The following is a 23,220-nucleotide window of genomic DNA, read 5'->3' on the forward strand; positions in this document are numbered from 1 at the left end:
ATTAGGCTGAGATGGATGCCAGGGAGTTGGTTGAGTTCATGACATTTTTTCCCTTGAAACTATAGCAACCACCACAAAACAAATATTGGAATTAGAATTGAACTGCATTTCTTCTAATAAACACCTTTCTCTTTTCCCAGACTTAAGCCAAAAGTCATTTAAAAGGAAAAGATCTATCATAAATTGGACTTTTTGGCGTGGCCCAGGCACTCATTTGGACAATGCACCCCTCTCCTCAACATCTGCTGCTCCTGGGAAGCTCTTTGGCCTCTTGCTAACAGCCATCTGTGAGGATGACAACCTGCCCAAACCCCTCTTGGTGAGTCCCAGGCTCAGGGCTGGCTCTTATAGTGGTGGAATTTCTTTGTGTAGTGAATGAGAACATGGGGACACTTTGTAAACACGACACTGAAATTACCCAGGCAGAGAAACCAGAAGAAAACCTCATTTGTGGTTCTCAGCAAGAACATTGGTTTTTAACATATGCTGTGGCCAGGCCTGGTTAATAACAAACAGCTTGAGAAATGTATGTGATCGGTCTGCTGCTCAGGGCTATTTCTTCTTTATAGCCCACACTATAAGGCTGGTTCCCTAATCCTCACTTACTCAATGTAACTAAATGCCATGTTCACACATACTTTTTAAAACACTCCCAAGATCTCTCTAAAATCCCCAGCTCCATAAATGTGGCATCTGCTGTCCCGTATAGACAGTCCACGTGTGCATACAAATGCTACCTGCCCTTAAGTAGACAGTTTCAGAGCCTTTCTTGAAGGCAACCGAGGGCAGGCAACCACTCTGGGCCCTCATTTTTGATCTGACTGCACCACCGCAAAAATAGGTGGGAAGGCAGAGGCTGCAGAAGTTTCTTTTCATCCTGTCTCGAGGAAGTGCCAGTGCTGTGGGTGCTCTCAAAACCAGTTCAGGAACATGAAAAAGGTTGTCCTAGAGCCTGTTCCTAGGCATAATGAAGGCAGATGTGTGGCATTTTTGGTTAAGACTGAGGTCTGCCCTTTGGTCAATGCAGCAGTTGAAATGTTTACAAAGTGGGAGTGAGCCCCGCAGGATTGGGCCCCTCATCCTAACAACCCGACTTTCAGCTGGAACAGCTTGCCAGAACCCCACTGAAATCAGTGGGGTTATAGCAGTTTACAGGGAGAGATGGTTTGTCTCCTAAGCTTGTGCTTGATGTGCTCCTTTATCGCTGCCTGAATAGTGAATCAAACCAGGACTCTTCAGGTCTTTTAATAGTGTGGACTTGTTATTTTCTTTTGCGGGAGAAGTGTGCATTTTTACCATTTAGGTTATTTAAGTAAGCCCTCCAGAGATGGACTCTGTAAGAATCTGGTCCCTCATTCTCTCTGAGAGATGAGCCAATGCTGCATTTCAGAAATTTCTCCAAAACATAAATATTAGTAAATTTTTAACTGAAAAAACCCAAAGTTACTAAGCATAGACTCACAGCTTAGTAGACTTTGTGCTTTGAATCTTAACCACTGTGTTTATGCCACAAAATATAACTTACTTTTGATTTCATGCAGCATCTCTGGAGAATGGAATACTGCATCTGAGGGACTGTGTGGGATTCACCTACAAGAGAAGGAAAATATCAGGGATGAATGCTGCAGGCATGTTTGATACCTCTGCTTCAGAGCTTCAAACTTGCTTTCGCAGCTGAAGGGCTCTCTTTTAGCCATTGCCACACTGAATTGTCTTACACCATTAGCCTCATTCATGTAATTTTGTCTGGGTTTACTACTTTAAGAGGGGCTTCCCAGTTTTATCTTGTGGGTATTTTATTCAAAATATATTTTCAAATCAATTGTTCATGCGCTAAGATCCTGTGCTGTGGAACTCAGCCTGTTTTGAAAGCAGAGCTCTAAATCCCTGCAGAGAAAATGGAAATGCTGCCATGAGTCCTGCTGCCGTAAAGGTGATCCTACGAAGTGTCTGCACTTACATGAATGCTTGGCTTTCAACTTCTGCAAGAACAAGAAAGAAATGTTAAAAAAGAAAAGTAAAAATAATGGTTTCCATTAGACTTATTTGCACTGCTGTGTGTTGGGAAGACCTACCTTACAGCCCGGACTAGGAAAGTCACCAAACTCCACTGCTTAGCCATTACTGTTACAGTAACTTGGTTTAATGATGACAGACTCTCCCCCTGTGTCCCATTTCTTGCCATCTCTTTGGTAACTTGGTCCTCAGGCCACTGTGTGCATGCACATAATCCCAGAGACTGTCTGCACGCATTTCCCCCTTGGAAGAGACAAACATGATAAGTTCCACATCGCTTGGAGCAGGCCTGGGGAGAGATGACCAGCATGTCTGAGAGATGACCCACACGAGACCACAGAGAATTAAGCAGCTGGAAAATCTCATGTACATATTATGTCAGGAGAGGTCTCCGATTTCAGCATTTCCTCTTCTGCTCATTTTCCTCTCTTACACAGCAGAAGAAATCAGGCCCTCCTGTTATTTTAAAAGCTAGGCAGGAATCTGCTTGTTTTCCCTTTCCTTTTAAATATTTCATGTAGTGGACTGCCTACCTGTTTACTCCTTTGCAGCCTCATTGGCTTTAGAGGAGCTGCAAGCCAAGCTTTAGCCCCCTCTGGGTGACTTCCCAGGTGGGAACACCTTGCCCCAGAGGTGAGCTCGCTAAAACAGCCCTGAGTGGCTTCCAGAGTACGATACCACTCACAAGAAGCAGAGGAGGTAAAAATCTGACTCTGATCTGCTGTAGAAGTGCAGATAGACATTAACAAACAAAGCACTTTCCAGCTTAGATGAAATCTCTTTTTTTTCAGACATCCAGGCATGGAACAGAAGTCTTCACCTCTGATCAGTGATAGTGCTGAACACACTGATGAGCAGTGAGGGTCTCATACCTTCCTGCAAAGTGCTGTCTGGCTGAGGCCACTGTCACACGCAGAGCTTTGGATTAGGTAGACCAGTCTCCTTTTCCCATACCAGAGTGTTTATTTATTTAAATGACTTGGCTAAAACTTGCACAGATCCTGGAAGATCATGCAGGAGGTTAGTGCTCAGCAGTGGCAGCACAGCATTTCTGAGGGAATTTTTTTTCCAAGATCAGTGCCCCAGACCACAGCTTTGCTGTGCAGTTTGGTGTGGCGTGGAGGGTGAGCCTTGACTTGTGTTTGATTTGTGAGTTTGTTTAGGACTCAAAGGTTTTCACCTGTGGCAAAAGTGGCAAAACTACATTTTAATGCCACTAGACCATAAAATATATTTCTGAGAAAGCTTCTCTGCCTTTTAATTTTGTTTAGGACATGCTTTCCCTCCTTTACCAAGAGGGCCCTTCCACCGAGGGTATTTTCAGACGCTCTGGAAGTGCAAAAACCTGCAAGGAGCTCAAGGAGAAGCTTGATTCAGGTGCTGAAGTGGACCTAGCCTGTGAATCCATATTTGTGACAGCATCTTTGTTTAAGGTATGTGAAGAACATTCCTTTCCCCCTTTTTGGGTGAGAGCAGTGCCGATCCCAGGCACAAACAAGTAGGACTTTTCCCCAGGGACAGGCCCAAAGAGGACTTGGTGGGCTGAACTAAGAAGAATAGGATGGCACATTAACATTGTGAGGATCTCCAAAGGAGGCTACCACTGAATTAGGATGGGGAAGAGGACTAGCCAGCTTGTTTTGCTGCCAGCTTTCCTGAGGTCTCAGCTACAACCTGGTCCTGTTACTCTCTTTATCTCTGCTTAAAGTCAATGAAATACTAGAAAGGCAGGTTTGCAGACCTGTTTCCTTACTTGTCAGTAATACACTATACTACAGACCCTAGCAAGTGTATAGCTTTGTCCAAAATATTTGGATTAATTTCCCATGCATTATCTTTTCCAACAGACTTCTACATAAGTCAGTAAAATATCAGCTACAAGGAGGATCAGCATATTTCTTTTCACATTTTAGTGCAGTGCATCTGTTTATGTGTAGTTTGTGCTTAAAAGAAATAGTAATCTCCATTCTCAAGCAAGCACTTCTTTGGTGGAATATTTTTATTGCAGAAAGCCATACCTCTTGCTACCATGTGAGAGGTTTTCATGGGTGAGACGTACAAAATTACTTTCCTACTGCTGGATTTAGGACGTACATTTAGGGCAGGACAGCTGCACCATGCAAAGTGCTGGTGTGCAATACTCATCCCATGGTAACAGTTTCACTGAGGGGCAGTTGCTTAGCATTTCTAACAGTGAAGAGTTACCACATAAGTGCAAATGTGTTATTCACGTGCATCATAGCTTCCCTTACCCTAGCTTATTTGGGAAGCTAGGATTTGGGCTTGTTCCCACGTTGCAACAGTTTGCCCGCCATTGGTTGAGGTATTAGGAAACTGGAGCCGCAAGACTATCCATGGCTAGTGTAAGTACTCCATTACCAAAAGGGATTGATTAGGGGAAGGAAGGTAGGGGTGCCTTGGAATGCTTATGGTCTGGAGGTATTGGAGTTTGTCAGATAAGGAGAAGAAAGGGGGACTACAGATGAAGTTCAGTGATAAGTAAAGGCAGAAATTATGCAACATCAAAATAACTGGTCCCACTGCAGATTTTTTTAGTTCAGCAATAGCAAATGAAGCATCCAAATACCTCTATTTTGACAGGAAAGGGTGAGGAAAGGGCAGGAAAATATTCACTTTAAGCATAATCCAAAGTACTTTATCTCAGATGATTTTCTGCTGGTTTTGGTTGCTGTGTGGAACAAGATGCTTGTCAGCTAATGCTGTCCCACTGATACATCCTCTTGTATCTGCATATCTCATTCCTACTCCCTCCTGTGCTCCAGAACAGCTGTTCATGTGGTTTGTTCTTCTTTTCTCTTGATAAGGATTTTCTTCGCAACATCCCAGGCAGCATTTTGTCATCCCAGCTCTGTGATAAGTGGGTCTCAGTGATGGATCAGGGAAATAATGAAGAGAAGATAAAAAGCATCCAAAGGTAAAGTTACATATATTCTCTGTATTGTTTTCATATAAATTTCTATCCCAGAATGCAGAATCCCAAATATTCAAGTTACAATGTTCAACTGATTTTTTTTAATAGGTGCTAAAAATATCTTTGTATATGACAGAGCATTCAAACTTATATATATACTTAAGCGATAGCCTGTATGGGACAATTTTCTGACTCTCTTTTGTCCTGCTTTTCTGCCTTTTGTGGATACCAGTAAATAAAAGAGATATCCTCTCATGAAGAAAAATATTTATAGTATTTATAAATACGCTGTCCAAGACCTGGATTTCTGCCTGATAGCAAACCCAAAATCATCCACAGGGAGCTTCGGGGTCCTGGGTGAAAGGGTAGCTGAAATCAGTTCCTCATATATTCCCCCTCATTCATCTCAAGTTCTAGTGACCATTTTGAAGCCAAGATGGAATTGTGAATAAAATACTGGAGCATAGTGACAAAGGAAACCTCCACCCTTGCAAGTGATATAAAACAGGAAGTGGGCAAAGTTTATGTCATGGGAAACAGAGCTTTGGTCGCTAGCTGACCTCATGCGTACTTACATACATGTGTACTTATGGCAACTAGATGGCATGGAGAGACAACTGAACTGTTTGTTTAAGTGAATAGTGAATTATCAGGCAACTTAGGTGAAATACAGTTTCATATCATACATTGTACTTGGTTCATTAATTTGACAGAGTCTGATTTTAATTATGTGTTAGAGTGTTTTCTGTCCTCCCAGAAAACTGTTCAGAGATGTGTCACAGTGAGGGAAAGCAGCTGAGCAAGAACACCTCTTTGACACGCTCCCTGGTTTAATTAGTTTCATTATCTTGACTTGTGTGTATCTATGGAAAATGGTTTTATTTTGTCCAGTCGCTAATTTGAAGAATTACATTTGTATATGTTTTCAGGTTAATAGAGCAGCTCCCCAGAGCTAATGTTGTTCTCTTACGTTACATCTTTGGAGTACTGCATGGTATAGAAATGCGATCTGAAGAGAACCAGATGAATGCTTTTAATCTGGCTATCTGCATTGCACCTAGCCTGCTCTGGCCTCCTGTTTCCTCTGCTCCTGATATAGAAAGTGAATTTACAAAAAAGGTAAGAGACACTGCAGTGTAGTAAAAAAACAAACCACCCTTCATCCTGTTCAACCAGGCTATTGGTTACAAATGTGAAAACAGTCAGTACCTCTTCAAGATTGGGACTTAGCCTCTTATCAGGGCTCCAGAAACCTTCATTGAGCTATTCTGATAATCTGTCTGGAAGAAGGGGAGAGAGATCATAAAGCAATACCCAGTGTATTAATTAGCAAAGTGCTTCTCTCATCAAAAAGATCTCTGGTTATGGTGACCTTGGAACAGGGCAGAGTAGAAATGGAAAAGATGTATACAAGGATGTATACTGGGACATTTTAGCTGGGCCTGGCTGTTTTCCTCAAGCTCAGGAGATCAGGAGAGGAGTTCCCGGCTGCCAGGAGCCACACCACGGGTGGGCAGTTTGGTCCTGTTCCTCATCTGTACGGTGAGCTTGCCCTGAGTGGAATAATGGAAGATCTGACAAGGCATTTCTCTCCCATTGCTTTGTTGCAGATTTCTAGTCTGGTACAGTTCCTCACTGAGAATTGCTGCAGGATTTTTGGAGAGGAAATTACCTCCCTCTTTGGAGAAATACTGATGACATGCAAGAGAGAGAACAGCTCAGGTAATACAGATGATGTTTTGATCCTGTTAGCTAAACTCAGCCAGGCAAAAGATCAGTATATTCTATGGAAGAATGCTGTTCCCTCTTCATGTGGTGTTCCCACACACTGCTGTTATCTTTCCTTTGCCCAAAGTATTGGTGATAATCACTGATTCAACTTATAGACTTGGACCATATCACAAAACGCTGTCTCAAAGAATCCCTTGCTCCTATTACAGTCATCTGAGCCACTATATTAAAAAAAGGGAGGGAGGGGAAACAAAGAAAAAGAACGAAACGAATTTGGAGATTTCATCTCAAGTCTAGAATTTTTGCCCCAGCCTATGTTTTCCCAGTATATCAGGAAGTCAGTGATCAACTTACGGTTATAATACAGCTGTCACACCATTATATTAGGGTTGAAAGCATCTATTCTTCATTATCAAAAGGGAGAGATCTCCAGAGTTTGAACGGGACATCCAGATTTTGCTACTAGCACAGAAAACTCATGCAACTGGTGACTGAAAATGTCTGACAGACTAGTTGGCAGAGCATTCCAGAATATCATTAGTGCTCTTTTTCTCTCCAACTCTGTGATAGTATCAATTTTGACTGGAGTTTTGGGTCTCTCCTTAAAATATTTCTAAAGCAGCATCTCTGTAAAATAAATCTTGGCACAGCTCGCCTATACTAAAAGGGGTAATGGCACTTGCTCTGGCATGCCAGACTCAGCATGGCCATCCCAAACTCCTCATGCTCTGCCTCCAGTGAAATTTGGTGAAATCCAGTGAAATCTGGGCTGCCCCCTCCCCAAGAGTGGAAGCACATGGGATCTGCTGTGCTGGGATGGTGCTGGGACTGAGAGCTCAGACTCACGATAGGTTACGGCAGCTGAACAAGTTTTCAGGCACGCACTGAGGCATGGTGACTGCCCATGCATGAATTCTGGCTGCTGCAAATGTGAGATAAGTCAGCTTAGCATAGCCCAGAGCAAAAGAGATTTAATGTAATTCCAATTATCGCATATACGGAATAGGGCCCAGGTGTGCACTCCTCAGTGGAAATGTGGTGATTGTTTAAACTGAGACTAGAAATTTCTTCATAGTGTTGCTCCTAAAAATACTGTATTTTCTGGAAGACCATAAGAGTATGAAGTATGCCCTGTTTTCTTCATTTGTCTAAAGAAGGAAAGAAAGGTTAAATGTTGCTTCAATACTCAGTAAGGAAAAGAAAAATTCAGTAAATTACTGATTCAATACACTGTATGTAAATTATTGTTTACAGCTGGATTACCGACTACTAAAGTTCCCCACTTCATAAAAAAAAACACAAAAAAACCTAACCCTTATTTGTGCCATTATCCTATGTTTCTTGACTGAACTGCAACTTAGGACTCATTTCAGTTTTTCTATTTCAAAATGAGACAGTAATTTTTTCTGAAATCATTGGCATTTCTGCTTGATGAATCTTTAAAGGGCAAATGCTCCTGAAAGTAAAGGGTACTTGCCAAAAGAAAAAAAAAATGCAGCTGCTTGTCAGCAGGGTGATTCAGTCACTGATGTGTTAACACTTGGTTTGTCCTTGCAGATGCCGCTTCTCTCCATCTGAATGACTCTTCCTATGACAGCCTGGAAAACGAGGCGAACGATGAAGCTGACTCTTCTTCTAGCGATTGGATTAAGAACCGAGATCAGGATAACAGAAGCAGGGAGTCTGTCTTCACTCTGAGTGACGGTGATTCGGAGCAGACAGAGGTGGATGAAATCCAAAGTAAAACCAAATCGAAACAGTTGACAATTTCTGTTGACGTACACCACAAGTTTTCATCGCAAGAAAACTCAGAGAATGAGTCTCTCTGCTCCAGTGCACTGGGCTTCTCTTCAGCAGCTACCTCAGGTGCCCTCAAAACCTTGAGGAGACACAGGCGCTCCTCAGAGCCCGCAATTGGCCTCCTTGCCCCCAGCTTCACCCACATTGGTGACGGTCATGAGAAAGCAACACGCAAAGCCAGCTGTGATGTTGTCCTATCTCACGAAGATGAAGACTATCTCCATCAGCTTCGGTCATTGCAGATGGAAGGGCAAAAGCTTATCAATCAGAGCTTGATTATAGGTATTAATGTTGGTAAAAGTGACAACACAAACCAAAACATTGAAAAGAAAGACTTGTCCCATTGCCTCCTGCCTCCAACGCCAGAGGGATTAAATATTTGCTCAGGATTTAGCTCTTCTAGCCTGTCTTCTCCAGGGACGTCTCCATCTCTGTCGTCAATGAGCTCTCTGGACAGTGCTTTCTCTCAGTTTTCAGACCAATCTGTGTTTACCCCAACTGAAACCTCCTCCCCTTTCGATAGCACTTTTCAGTCGCTAAAGAAACACGAAGACACTGCTGCTGGAGCGGCTGATGACTATTTGGTTGCACCCACCAAGGTGCCACCATCTCCACAACCTACCGATGCTTTGGCTGAGAGGGGCTTGGTGGAGCCCAACAGCAGGCCAGCACCCCTGAAACCTACTGACGGAGTCGACGGCTATTTGATTAAGCCTGACATTCAGCCATTACCTCTGAAAGTCACAGGAAGAGACAGACTTCATGATCCAAGATCAAAGAGGAGGTCTAGAAGAGCCTTACAGCAATCCAAAGTTTGAAGAGACTGACCAAAGCTTTTTTGTGGAGGAATCTTAATGCTTAAAATAAACACCATAAAGAAAATGCCTTTGGTGTTAATGTGTGTTCATTTTAAGTCTAATATCCAGGTTGTTCAAATTTAATTGAGCAGTCCCCAGATTCACAGGTTTTCTTTTTTTTAGGAAACTGAGTAACGTTCCCACATAAAGCTTTGCAAGAACATTGTAAGAATAATAAAAACTGCTAAAAAGCAAGCAAACAGAAATGTCCCGAAAATCTGGAAGGGTCCCAGGAGGTTACTAAGAGCAGCACCCTGCTCCCTGAGCCTGCCAGGGCAGCGGGGTACCTGCTGGTCCTCTCCCCTTGACCACTCGTGTGTTGAGCCTTGCGAATGTGAGTCCCAGTCCTTTGTGGTTTTGATGTAGCGTGCAAAGTCAGCATAGATTCCATAACTGTGGTATTATACTACTGTTCTGAAACTGATAGGTATTACTTTCATTGTCCTCCAAGGAATAAGTGTATTGTTTTCTGTATGTTTATAAAGTATGTTTGATAGGTGTAGTTATTTCTTTCACACTGCAAAAGAAAGAAAAAAATAAGCTCAAAAATATGTAAACCGAAATGCTGAAGCTTGTAACTAACACCTTGCAACTCTGTGTGTTCCATTTATTGTGCTTCGTTGGCTGTTCTGTTCATGTTTAAGTTGTGAATAGTTTCTTAACATTGCTGTAAATGGCATTATGTATTATTGCAAGCAGAACATATGTAATTTTATTATGCAGCATCTAAAACATCGTATAATATATTAAAAGTAATGCATTATCTAAATGCTTTGAGTTTGTATAATATATCCTGATAAATTTTGCTATTATATATGTTCTGAAAAAAATGTGTATTTTTGTACTTGCAAAAAACTGCTGCTAATTTTACGAGTTCTGTTTTGTTGTTACAGCACTGGTATTGATGTGTATGCATTCAATGCTATATATTAAATATTATTTGTTATGTCATAAATTCAATTTATATTCTGTGTAAATTTTTTTTAGGTGTCAGTTCTACAAGGTATTGCTGAAGCAAAAGTCCCAGTGATGCCACTGCAAATCTTGCGTGAGGAAGGACTGCAGCATTTTTCCTCCACTTTGGGTGGCATCATTCATACTGTATGTCACCATCCTGTTGACTTTTGTAAATTTTAGTAATATTCAAACAAGAATTCCTACCCTTTGTTCTTCATCTAGAGAGATGAGGGTATTTTCAGCTGATGGAATGCAGTTAAAAATATGGAGGTGCAAAGAGAGCTTTTGGGGTGATAGATATTAAGACTGGGATCAAGGAAAGGAGGGGGGCAAGGCACTGGGTGAGAGCAAGATTTATTCTTTAATATTAACAGGGTTATGGAGCAAGCAAGAAGGAACAGCAGGGCTAAACTAAACCCATCTGGGCGTGTGCACATGCATACAGTGCTTCTGAAATTGTGTTGATTCATTCATTAGCTTTCCATTTTCAAAAGCACTCCCCCACTGCAGTTAATACTGGCCAGTACTGGATGATCAGATCCTATTCTGCTAAACTGTGCTCTCGTAAAGGTGCTTATGCTCCTAAGTCACTACGCATTTCTGAAAAATGTAAACACTGTCTAGTGCACTAAGCTGTTTCCAAGTATTATCAGATTAAAAGGTTTTTAGCTCTGTATCAGACAGAACGGATACTCTCCAGCAGATTTGGAGAGGGGGGGGAATGTCTGTTAACAAAGTTAGAAATAGTCTTACTTGAAAATAGACGATCAGAGGGTTATTATTTTGGGCTCTAAACCTGCAAATGTTGTATCTGTCAGCAGAGCTGCATTTGTGGAGACCCACGTAATGCAGTAAACCATCATGTGCTTAGAACTATACCAGCATGTGTAATAATGTGCAGGCTCAAAGACTTCACTGCAATTTGTTCTTTTTCATCTTTATCATATTCAGCTATTTTGTTCTTTTTCATCTTTTTCAAATTCAGCTATTTTAATAAAAATGGTAATAATACACAGAATCTGACCTGTAGTAGTCACCTTCCAAAGGAATAATCCTTTGTATGTATTTTGAGATCTGTCATCTAATAGCCCTACATATGTATCTCCTTTAAAACAAAAAAAAAGATGCTCTTTTGAAATAAAACAGCTACTCTGCATTTCTTTTCGAAACGGTAAAAAGCATATTGCCGTGCTGCCAAGATTACATCAAGTAGCAAATGCTGATTCATTGCAACAATAATAAAGCTTTAGAAAAATCTCTAGTCTGTGCAATATAAATGTTCTGTCCTACAAATGATATCTTCCAGCAAGTCATTTATCTCTGGTAGTCTAAAGTAAAAGTATATCCAAGAGTGCTTCAGTGGGAAACAAATTATGTGTCTGCTTTTGAGCTGTAGCTAATGCTAGAGTGCTTTCAGCTTTAAACATATGGTGAACAAGCTGGATGTAGACCAAGTGCAATTTAAAATGCACTTCTGTCTTACAAGACATACACCCCGCTGCTGCACGAGGCATGTTCTGTGACAATCACAAAAAAAAGCACTAATGGAGAAGATCACTGTCTGCAAGTCCTCACTGAAGGAATTAAATGCTGTTAAGATCCAAAATGGATTATACGGAAACTTTTCGGAGTGTCAGGTGCGACTCTGAAGACTGCAGTAAGCAGCAGCTTTAGGTATGTTGTTGTTGGGAAGCCAAATTTTAATGCACGGGGGTCCCTGCTGCTCTCTTCCCCTGGGCATCTTGGCGGGCTGGGACAGGATCTTGGGTCCAGGGAATACTGAAAAGAAAGTGTTGTAACTTTTTTTATGGTCCTGCTGATGGCTTGTGAGAAGGTGTTGGGGGAAGGGTGGCCCCAAAGGCTGAGCCCCCCCTTCTGCCCTGGCCCCAGCTGGGTGCCCCCAACGCTAGGGTCCCTGGCAAGGTCCTGGTCACCGTGGGACACCAGGTCTTCCCCAGCCGCCTGCCTCCCTCGACTGCGGTGGCTGCTTTGGAGGAGCTGCCCAAGTTTTAGTGACAGATGGTAGGTGAGATGTTTCCAAAATGTTTTCTTCTTTCCTGGAGTGGCAAAATCTCACAGAAAAATAATAGAATAAAAAGATAACTGATTTAGAGAAGAAACAGTGGCAATGACTCCTCGTTCACTGCTGTCAAGTGCTCAAAATGAAGCCAGCCGACAAAGTACCTCTCGCACTTGGACTTTCTGTCCCACAGGGGTTCATGATCTCATCGTTAAGAAGCAACCTGCCTCTGTTTCACAAGTACTAACCAATACTCCTTTCAAATAATTTCAGAGATTCATATAATGTAAATTTAGAGCAATTTGTTCTCAACCTGCACTGAAAGTTTTTGCCCTTTTTTTAGCCCTGGTAAAGGGCTTATGTGCCTGAAATGTCATTGTTTGGTTTTTGGTTGTTGTTTTGGTTTTTTTTTTTTGGTAGGGTTTGCCATTTTTCTCCATCAGTCTCATAAATGCTATTGCTTCATCCCTGCAAGCTTTCTCTATCCAACACAGCCTAGTTGAGGAAGCGGGAAGACGTGTCCCATCAATTCTCTGCTTAAACGAGTTTGTAGAGTTCAAGCAAAGTAGATTATAGATCCTGGGGCTGAAGCATGGCCTTTAAACTGAAGGTGTCCTTCTATCCATGCCTCCAGATTACCAGATTTCTGTTAATACCTGCTGGTCTGGCTCCTCTCTTGTTCTGGAGACGTATGTGGCTCCAGGACCTGGTGGTCAACATCTCATTTCCAGCTCTGATCCTGATCTGCTGTATGACATTTAGCAAACTTATTTGCCTCCTCTACTCCCTGTTTCACACCACTAGCCTTTTCTCTAAACATCCTAGTTTGCTGGGACAGGCTGGTGGGTTGCTGGTATCTGCACATGACCCAGCACAGGGTGGGGTGCTGTATGTGTGCGACCTGGACAACGGTGCTGCTGCAAAAGAGTGAAACCCACCGACAGCCCTGAGTTTATTATTATGACCGTGGTGACCTCTGTGTTAGATGGGGAACTTGCTAACCAATTTGCTTGGTAGCACAGAGCTGTTACTTAACTTTCTGTGACAACCACATCCCTGTCCCATGCCTGTGTCCGGAGCAAGGAGGGAGCAGAAGGTCCTGCTTGAAGGTACTTCCTCCCATCCCAAACATAACTATTCACCCATGCATAACCAGACATGGGAGATCGGGAGGTGGCCAGTGCTTTTGGGGACCCCCCACACACACACACGCACTCACACATGTGTGCACACAGTGAGGCTGCCATGACCCACGCAAACAGACTTGCTTCACATGCCTTGCAGGCTGACCTGTGCATCTACAGCACATCCAAGACAACGTCAGTGAGCTGGACCTATCAGCGTCCTCTCATTTTCATCCATAAAAACACAGGGGCATGGGATAATTCAGGCTGGAAGCGGCCTCAGGAAGTTTCTGGTGCAACCTCCTGACATGGGCTTGCACATCCATGTAGCTCGTGTCTGGGAGGGGGGGATTGCAATAACCCAGCAATTCACTGCTGTTCATCACGGCCGGGGAAATTTAGCAAAAGGTAGCTGACTCAGACAGCTGAATAAAATCTTTTGGAACAGATGATGATGATGATTTTTTTTAAAGAACCCAGACAATGTCTGAGAAACCAGCAAAAGCTGTAGTCTTAGCCCAATCTTCAGGTTACCCCAATAACCTTTTATATTAGGAGCAGAGACTATGACAGATGTTTTCCCTCAGTATTTAACATCTCCCTGTATCCTGGGTCCAAAATATCTCAATACACATAAGGAGATAGCCTTGTTGACACCACTGGGCAACCTCATGCACTCGCAGCATTTTGAGGAATCATCTAGAAGAGGACCCAAGGCACCAGCCACACTGGGGGCTTTTCCCTCACCAAGGGCTGCTGCAGGAAGAGGCCGAGCGAGCGAGCGGCCATGTGGAGCCTTGTCTTTGGCATTTGTGCAAGGCCACTTCCCTCTGGAAGAGTCCTTCGCTCCTGCCAAGCGTAAGAGGCGGTGGAGCATGATGTCTGCCGGCTAAAACGCGAAGGGAAGCGAGCCAGCTCTCTCATTCACAGAAGCGCTTGCATGATTTCACTTACTCTTCAAGAAGAGTTACCAACATCTCTGTATTGAGGCCACAGTCAAGCTAAACTGATTGACCTGCTAGTGTCCAAAGGGGAAGACTCTTTAGTTAAAGGTGTTGAATATTTCCGTTAGGACATGGTTGCCACACAGGGCCTAAAGGTTGTGGGCATCACTTGTGTTTTATACATACGTACAATGCACTCCCTAATGATTTCTGCTTGATACTTGGTTTGCTCCAGGCCTTGTTTTGTCTGGGTTTCATAGTGGCTTCACTGCAAATGTCAGCAGTTGCTTGAGGACAAATAGTCCGGTAGCTGCTGCCAGTTGCATTCAGTTAAATATTTCAGAATTTAGCTATTCTGTGACCCTACATGGGAGAGGTGTTTTCAATACAGAAATTATTTCTCTGCACTTGATTCTCTTGTCACAAACTATTTCTGTCAACCTGCTACAAATCTGCTCTCAGATGCAGCTGTAATTCTGATGTGACCATTGAAGGCAGGGCTGTCCTCCTCCTCCACCTCCTTCTCCTCCTCCTTCTCCTCTTTATATGGTGTTTTAAGGAGGTTGTGGGAATGTGCAAGACTTGTTATGGGATGTTTAGGGGAAGGATCGAAGGCAGGGAAAGGGAGGGATCAAAGTGGACTGGGGTTAGGAACCAGTGTGAGAAAATAGAGGGAAAAGGGGATAAAAGGGGCTGGTCAGGGTAACCGCTGGCTGGTCATTACGCTCGTCTGACCAAGCCCTGCACCTGGCACCTGATCACCACAGCCAGCCCTAGAGTCTTACTAAATATTCTTACATGATAAGAAGAATAATTATTTATTACTACTAATAATACTAATTACTCTCACATTCTTCCCACCCACCTTCCGTGTGGGCACACCCGCTGTTCTGAGCCTGCGTGAGAGACCACCAGCAACCTTCAAGCCAGACTAGTGGGCAGCAGCATGAGAGCCAAGTGCCGGCAGCTGGAGCTGGACCATGAACCTCAGGGGCTGGAGGGTGCTGGTACCGGCACCTGGGGAAACCAGGCCTGAGGCCAGCTCTGGCACAGACTGAGTAGCTAATGCCAGCCACCAGAGAGACCCCTTTTCCATGTGTGAGTATGTATTTCACTGGTAACATCGATCTTGATCAGCCAGAGAGGAACGGTACCTGCTGCCCGCGCTGTTCACGTGTGTGCAAGCACTGTGTGTGAGTGGCTACCTTACGACATAGTCAGCAAACCGTTTTGAACAAGAAGGGGTTTTTTAAATGTCAAGTGCCCCCTGGACAGCTTGCACAAAAGATGTAGTGTAAAATGTTCTGAAAGAACTTAAGGTGGGAGAGAGATGATTCCCCCCAGATCCAGCTGGAACCACCAAGGGGTCAGTCGCCCATTTGCTATGGGAAGCAGCTCGTGTGGACACCCAACCTCAGAGCAGGCAACAACAGCTTCGTTAACGCAAGCAGCCTACTTAAAATGTCTTACCTGAACAAACTGGTGTTATCTGAAACACCACTGAAAGCACCATTGAACGTTCCCCTAGCAGAGCTGGGGGGCTGACTTGGTGGGGGTGGTAGGAAGGAGTCAGGGCTGCGCTCAGGTGCTTTATTGGCACATCTGCTTGGGAGAGGGACGTCTGACACCATGTCCACCAGTGCCTTTGACTTGAGGAACCTGAGGTGAGCGGGCAGCCAAGGAAGTTCATGCCGCAAACTCACCTTTTCAAGCAGGACTTGGTCTCCATGGATGGTTGGCATGGAAGGATGCTCTTCATTGCTCAGGCCTATCTGAATACTTCCAAGGCACTGCTATACCTCTACTAAATATCCAAATACTTGCAGAAATATGCAGCATCTAAATGACATCATACTTTTCCTGCAGAGATAACATGAGGAGTCTGGAAAGTCAACTTCAGCAGAGTCCCTGGGCTTGGGCTTAGTCTAAATGGGTAAGCAGTCCCAGAGAAGTCCCATAAGATTGTTTATGTGCTTAAGTTCCTTGCTGGGCTGGAGCCCATGTGCCTATTTTCTAAATAAATTTGAAACCATAGCAGATGTTCCTGCATTGCTGGAAAAAATCGATCCCTATCAAGTTTCCATTTACAATTTTAATTTCTATTACAGACACCTATCTATTGTTTTATAAAGTAGAGACTTTGAAAATATTCTTCCATTGTGTAAGAACTAAGAAAAAGTATCCAGTACTTATGCATCCTGTCTAGATTAAAAAAAAAAAAATAATAATTTTTCCAATAAAATGTTTGGCAAAGCCAAAGTCTGAATATTTTACATTTTTTTACCTTGGGATATGAGTTTACAGTACACTTGTCTGAGGTGTGTAAATTCAACAGCATAGTAATTGGTTTATTACACAGAAACTGGAGGCTCCAACTTTGCCAAGAATTTTTACTATGTAAATTCTTCACTTTTCTCACCTTCGAAAAGGCCATAAAACCACAGCTCTGCAAATGGGTCTCTGTGAACAAAAGCCCAGCCCTGCCTCGCGGTCAGGAGACCCACACGGTGTGGGTGCAGAGCAGGTCCTGTTGTAAAACGGGTCATTAGTCCAGGCCCATCACTCCAAGGTATTTATAGCCTTAATATAGTCCCCATACTTAGCTTTCTGTTAGGAATGCATAGGCTCTCATCTCATAAAGGGATGGATGCGCTCAAATCTGATTTTCTTCTGCGGCTGGGGCAGAATCAGGCCCTGAAATCTATTTATTTTGAAATAAACTTGTTTTATTGGGGTTTATTGCAATGAAGGGGAGAAGGTGGGATCGGCTGCTGAACTCCCAAATGCAGGGGACAACACGTCTCTAGTGTTCAGGTCTGTGTCCCCAGCTGGGCTGTGAAATACCTCCAGAGGAGGGACAGGAGAAGGACAACCCTCTGGAGCAGGGCAGGGACAGAGGTGGCCAGGGACGTGTGGAGCCTGGATCCAGGTTCAGAACAAACATTGATCTGCTTCTCTGTCCTTGAAGCATCCCAGGAGACATATTGCTGCTTGTTTGCAAGAAAAACAGTTCAAAAGCATCTTCTTCTGAATTGTTTTCTGAAAAAAAGGAAATAATCTCACCGCAGGCAGCAGTTCCTCTGGGTCAGAGCATCAGACCAGGAGCTGGCACATGGGTGGACTGCATCCATGCCTCTGTCTGACGCTCCTGCAAGAGTTTGGGTGCTTGATCCCCTTCTGTAGGGCTGTTTCCTGGCTATACTTCAGATGTATGGTCCATGCAGGACGTAAGGGGTAACTGGTCTACTCTATCCCAGACTGGCAAACTGGTAATAGTGGCTGAGAAGAAGGCTGAGGTACTCAACAACATTTTTGCCTCAGACTTCACTGGCAACCTTTCTTCCCACACTTCTTGAGTGGATGGACTGCAAGACAGGGACTGGGGGAGCGAAGTCCCTCCCACTGCAAGAGACGATCAGGTTTGTGACCACCTGAGGAACTTGAACATACGTAAGTCTATGGGACCTGATGAAATGCATCCCAGGATCCTGAAGGAATTGGCTGATGGACTTGCCAAGCCACTCTCCATGATAGTTGAAAAGTCATGGCAGTCAGGTAAAGTCCCCGGTGACTGTAAAAAGGGAAATATTGCACCCATTTTTAAAAAGGGCAGAAAGGATGACCCTGGGAACTACCAACCTGTCAGCTTCACCTCTGTGCCTGGGAAGATCCTGGAACAGATTCTCCTAGAAGCTATGCTAGGGCACACGGGGGACAGGGAGGTGATTCAAGACAGCCAGCATGGCTTCACCAAGGGCAAGTCCTGCCTGGCCAACCTAGATGGAGTGGCTACATCAGTGGACAAGGGAAGAGCTACGGATGTCATCTATCTGGATTTCTGTAAGGCCTTTGACATGGTCCCCCACAACACCCTTCTCTCTAAATTGGAGAGATATGGATTTGATGGGTGGACTGTTTGATGGATGAGGCATTGGTTGGATGGTCGCATCCAGAGGGTAGTGGTCAATGGCTCAATGTACAGATGGAGATTGGTAACAAGTGGCGTCCATCAGGGGTCCATACTGGGACCAGTGCTGTTTAATATCTTCATCAATGACATAAACAGTAGGATTGAGTGCACCCTCGGCAAGCTTGCAGGTGACACCAAGCTGAGTGGTGCGGTTGACATATCTGAGGAAAGGGATGGGACCTGGACAGGCTTGAGAAGTGGGCCCATGAGGTCAACAAGGCCAAGTGCAAGGTCCTGCACCTGGGTCAGGGCAACCCCCAGTATCAATACTGGCTGGGGCATGAAGGGACTGAGAGCAGCCCTGCCAAGAAGGACTTGGGGTACCGGTGGATGAAAAGCTGGACATGAGCCAGCAATGTGTGCTCACAGCCCAGAAAGTCAACCATATCCTGGGCTGCATCAAAAGCAGCATGGCCAGCAGGTTGAGGGAGGGGATCGTCCCCTTTATTCTGCTCTCATGAGACCCCACCTGCAGTACTGCGTCCAGCTCTGGGGTCCTCAGCACAGGAAAGACATGGACCTGGTGGAACAGGTCCAGAGGAGAGCCCTGAAAATGATCAGAGGGATGGAACACCTCTCCTGTGAGGAAAGGCTGAGAGAGTTGGGGTTGTTCAGCCTGGAGAAGAGAAGGCTCCAGGGAGACCTTATTGCAGACTGTCAGTACTTAAAGGGATCTCATAAGAAAGATAGAAACAAACTTTTTAGCAGGGCCTGTTGCAAGAGGACAAGGGGTAATGGTTTTAAATTAAAAGAGGGTAGATTTAGACTAGATACAAGGAAGACATTTTTTACATTGAGTGTGTTGAAATGCTGGAACAGGTTGCCCAGAGAGGTGGTAGATGCCTCATGCCTGGAAATGTTCAAGGCCAGGTTGGACGGGGCTTTGAGCAACCTGATCTAGCTGAAGATGTCCCTGCTCATTGCAGGGTGGGTGGACTAGATGACCTTTAAAGGTCCCTTCCAGCCCAAACTATTCTATGATTCTGTGATTCTACCCTGGTCTCTCCTTTCCACCTATATTTAGACACCTAAATTCAGCAGACACGGACTCTTTCCAAGGAGCTTTAAGGCCACTTTCTTCTATCCATGCCTGTAAAGGGAACATGGGCACTACCTATAGGAGGAATGATTCATTAGTCTCCCAAAGTCACAAATACAGAATATGCCTAATCCATGGGAGGGACTAGATCCCACCCTTGGAGGGAGAACCTGTCTCTTGAATGTGGATCTTCTACACTCTCATCTACGCTCTCTCATAGGAGAGTGTCCATCATACCTGGAGTCATCAGTTAATAGCGGTGTAAACCACCGGTCCCTGACGCTTCTTGTATTTCCAGTGACAAAATGGCTCTGATATCACACTTGTCACCTTCATTGGAAGAACTTGCCATCCTTTTGTTGTTGCAAGCACCCTGCTGTTTTTGTTTCTGCCAGTCTCTCATGCTTTGATCTCCTACCCAGGTGACACTGGAATAACTCAACTCTGCAAGGTGGCTGTGTGTGCCAGACCCAGCAGGTCTGGGTTTGGCTCCAGCAGGCGAGTCCATGCAGAGAAGCACAGCCATTTTACCATGAATTTCTATACATCTGCAAGTCAAAACGAAAATGAAAATGTCTCACATCCGACAGCAGTGTACTGGTGTACTGAAAAGGGGCTTCAGGACTGGACCACATTTAGAAGGCTCATTCCTGGGATGGGGAAACCCAGCTCTTTCTGTCTCCTGAGCATCACATCCCCACTGGACCCCAGCCAAGCTGTCTGAGTGTTTCCTCACTCAGTGCTTGGAGGGCATTTGGGCGAACACCCAACAAACCCAAGATAACGCATCAGGTTTGAGGCAGGAGGCTGGATTAATTTGATTTATTTTCCTCTCAGCAAATGTGATTACAAAATAGGTCAGCCCAACTGTTATGGATTCAGCCTGTTCCCTTGCTGATGCTTAATTTCAGCTTTTTTTACGTGGGTGTTACTGATTACAAGGAACTGACAAAAACACGCACCTAAGATTTCTTTTTCTGTCAGCTTAGCTATTTCCAAAGGAAAAAAAATTGCATGGAATGATCTTTTCAAACAGAAAAACAAGCCCTTCTTACAAAGGTGACCTAATTTTTAAAAGAAATAAACAGACAAAACAACAACAAAAAACAGCAAGCAAAAGTTTTGTGTGAACATCTTGGAAATTCATGATTTTCAATCATGCTTTCACATACCATGAGACCTAAACTAGAGATTTAGTGACACATTGCCATGTGCCCAGCATTTTGACTGTTGGCTGAGGAATATCCACGTCCAGCCCAGCTCTAACGTCCCCCAGAGGGAGCCATCCCTGAGACCCTCCCTGGTGGCCACCAGATCTGGGTGGTTCACTGCTCACGAACATGCAGAAACACATCAAATACTGATGAAACCGATGCTTTTAACAAAATTGTCCAGAGCAGCAACTCTTTCCAGAGGTGGGAAGGTGAGGACAGGGCTGTCCCATGCACCCACTTGGGGATGGGACCGTCCATTCGGGAAGACCCTCCCTGCAGCATCAGGGCTGGAGCTGGCACTGGCTCTGCCTCCCTTCTCCCTCCTCGGGGACAGCCAGTGGGGACGTGGGAGAGGGGCACCAGCTGCGGTGGCCTTTGCCTCCTTGCACAAGTGACACCTCTGCATTTCCATGTAGGTGAATTAGGCAAAAAGTTTTTTAGGTCCACGTCAGCTTTTGGCATCCCGAACCTCCTGGTAGCAGCGAGTTCACCGCTGAGCTCTGCCCGCATGAAAAAGGCATCCTGGGCTTTTTTTCAAATCCACCACCTGCAGCAAAGTGCTGATGAAGAGCTGGCTAAAATTGCAACCAAAGTGTCCCCAGGCCCAGGGCATCCAAAAAGCCCTGGGATCCAGATGTGGGTAGGTCCGAGCCTATGTACCTCCTCAGGAGGCCGGGTTGCATACAGCCTGCTGCTTTTCCTGAAGCAATGGAGTTCATGCTCGCTTTGAGTAATTAAATCTCTGCTCTTCAATACAGAGCTTTTTACTGGTTGAGGGTGTAGGGGAGAGGTTTTTATTTGCCTGAATATCAGGAAATGGATGTGTTTTGTAGGTAACATTGAGCCTTATACCAAAATCAGTCCAGAATGATGTTATCTGAGTCCTTTATTTGCAGACTTACCATATGCAATTGGTCTTACCGGAATCTGGGCACTCCATGAACACAAGCACGTGTGTATGAAAAGCTCCGTATACTTATGCATATGTGTGTATTCATCTATGTGCACAGAGGAGGAACATGCTCAGCATTGCTTATTACTTTCTCTCCCATTCAAAGGTTCGCTCAGACCATCAGCAAGACCTGGAGGCTGTTGCCCTCCTCCCGCCGCCCCCGACACATACGCACACACTCTCACAATTAGCAAACAGCACAATGAGCTGTGCGCTGTGGGTCGGTTGCCCAAATCATTGTAGAGACACTGCTGGCTATGGAAAAGGGCATCAAAGAAAGCAGGCTGGGCTCACAAACAGCAGATAATTTATTTGCAATGAATAATTCATCTAGCTTTTGCTGTGAAGCTGAATTAAATACAGAGCATTAAGCACACCAAGATCCCCAAATAAAGGGCACTATTCACTCTTAGCACAAAGGAATATTATTTACTATCATTAATTAACTTCCACACAAAGCCACAGCCATTTCTTTAGGTTCTGAGAAGGAGTAAGAGGGGGATGTGAGCACAGAGCTACTATAATTTCCCTTCGGTTTTCTCTCTCTCAGCTGACACACACTGGCTGCAGGCTGAGCTTGGCTCACTACGGCATTTTTGGCAACACCGTGCCTGTGCTGGAGCGCAGGCAGGCCGCTCGTTCCAGCAGGGAGGGAGGCACCGCTGAACCCACCACCCCCTCGCCCCTCACGACCGGTCTGTGCCGGGGGTCCTGCCCCACGCCGACACGGTGCCGGGGCTCGGGCAGTGATGGCCATGGGGCAGCGCCCGGGCCTCCCAAGACGGATGCAAAAAGCTGGTAGGTGGTATAAACTGGCATTCCCTGAGCGTGCGCAGCGTAAAGGTTTCAGATTGCTCTGAGTAAAGCCTAAGGAGGCAGAGATGCGTTTGCCTTTGGGAAACGGGTTAACAGCCTGGATGCTCCATCTACCTAGTGAGAGTATTTTTTAGCATTTAATGAGCCTGTGTGCTAATCAGTTCTCTGAAGCCTCTCATTTGAAATACCAAGCTTCAGGATAACCAGAAATGCAAATCCTTGGCAATATTGGCAATTATTATTACTGCTGCAGTAATGACTAGAGAGCAGCTCTTTGCAAGCAAAAAGGGAAATACAAGGCTTGTGGCAGGTGGTTACGGAGCTTGTTTTCAGAAGGTCCATTGTGCTCTTTGCAGGTGGAGTTGCAGATCACAAAAAAGGCTGGGTGGAGATTTTTGGCCAAAATAATTTTTCTGTTGGAAGACAAGGGTTTAAGTTCTATTGAAACATTTCATAAATACACATAAATTTTGCATAATTTTTTCTGTTTAAAAAGTGCTGAAGCCCCGTTCCCTTTATCCATGGAAGTCCACATCTTCTTCTGACATTTTAGATGAAAAAAGCAAAATGAAATTCTATATCAGATCTTGCTTCAATTTATGACATACTTTTAGAAAAGTCAGGAAAAAAGACAGAAATTCAGTGTCTCAGGCTGAATTAAATGTTCCATTTGATTCCATGAGATTTCCTTCAACTTCTCTGTTGGTTGAGAAGCCTTCAAGGCTTTGCAGCCCGAGTGATCTGCTGGGAGGAGGACATGGGGTGGCTGAGCAGGGAACAGAGCCATCAGCGATCACACAGTGCTACACCGGCCAGCCCGGCCTGAATCTGGAGACACACCCTGACAG

General features: G+C 44.6%; 1 protein-coding gene across 1 annotated transcript in view; it reads left to right on the forward strand.

The window, feature by feature from the left end:
* The window catches only part of ARHGAP20 (Rho GTPase activating protein 20), a 63,570-nt gene extending 52,121 nt beyond the window's left edge, over positions 1–11,449 (forward strand). Inside the window, exons 10-15 of the mRNA XM_049822800.1 lie at positions 141–319; positions 3,288–3,449; positions 4,842–4,951; positions 5,878–6,067; positions 6,559–6,670; positions 8,237–11,449. Coding sequence (XP_049678757.1) covers positions 141–319; positions 3,288–3,449; positions 4,842–4,951; positions 5,878–6,067; positions 6,559–6,670; positions 8,237–9,297 — 1,814 coding nt within the window. The 3' untranslated portion in view covers positions 9,298–11,449. The remainder of the gene's footprint in view (positions 1–140; positions 320–3,287; positions 3,450–4,841; positions 4,952–5,877; positions 6,068–6,558; positions 6,671–8,236) is intronic.
* Positions 11,450–23,220: the final 11,771 nt, after the last annotated feature.

Source organism: Accipiter gentilis, chromosome 19 (assembly GCF_929443795.1).
Source record: "Accipiter gentilis chromosome 19, bAccGen1.1, whole genome shotgun sequence".
NCBI lineage: Eukaryota > Metazoa > Chordata > Aves > Accipitriformes > Accipitridae > Astur > Astur gentilis.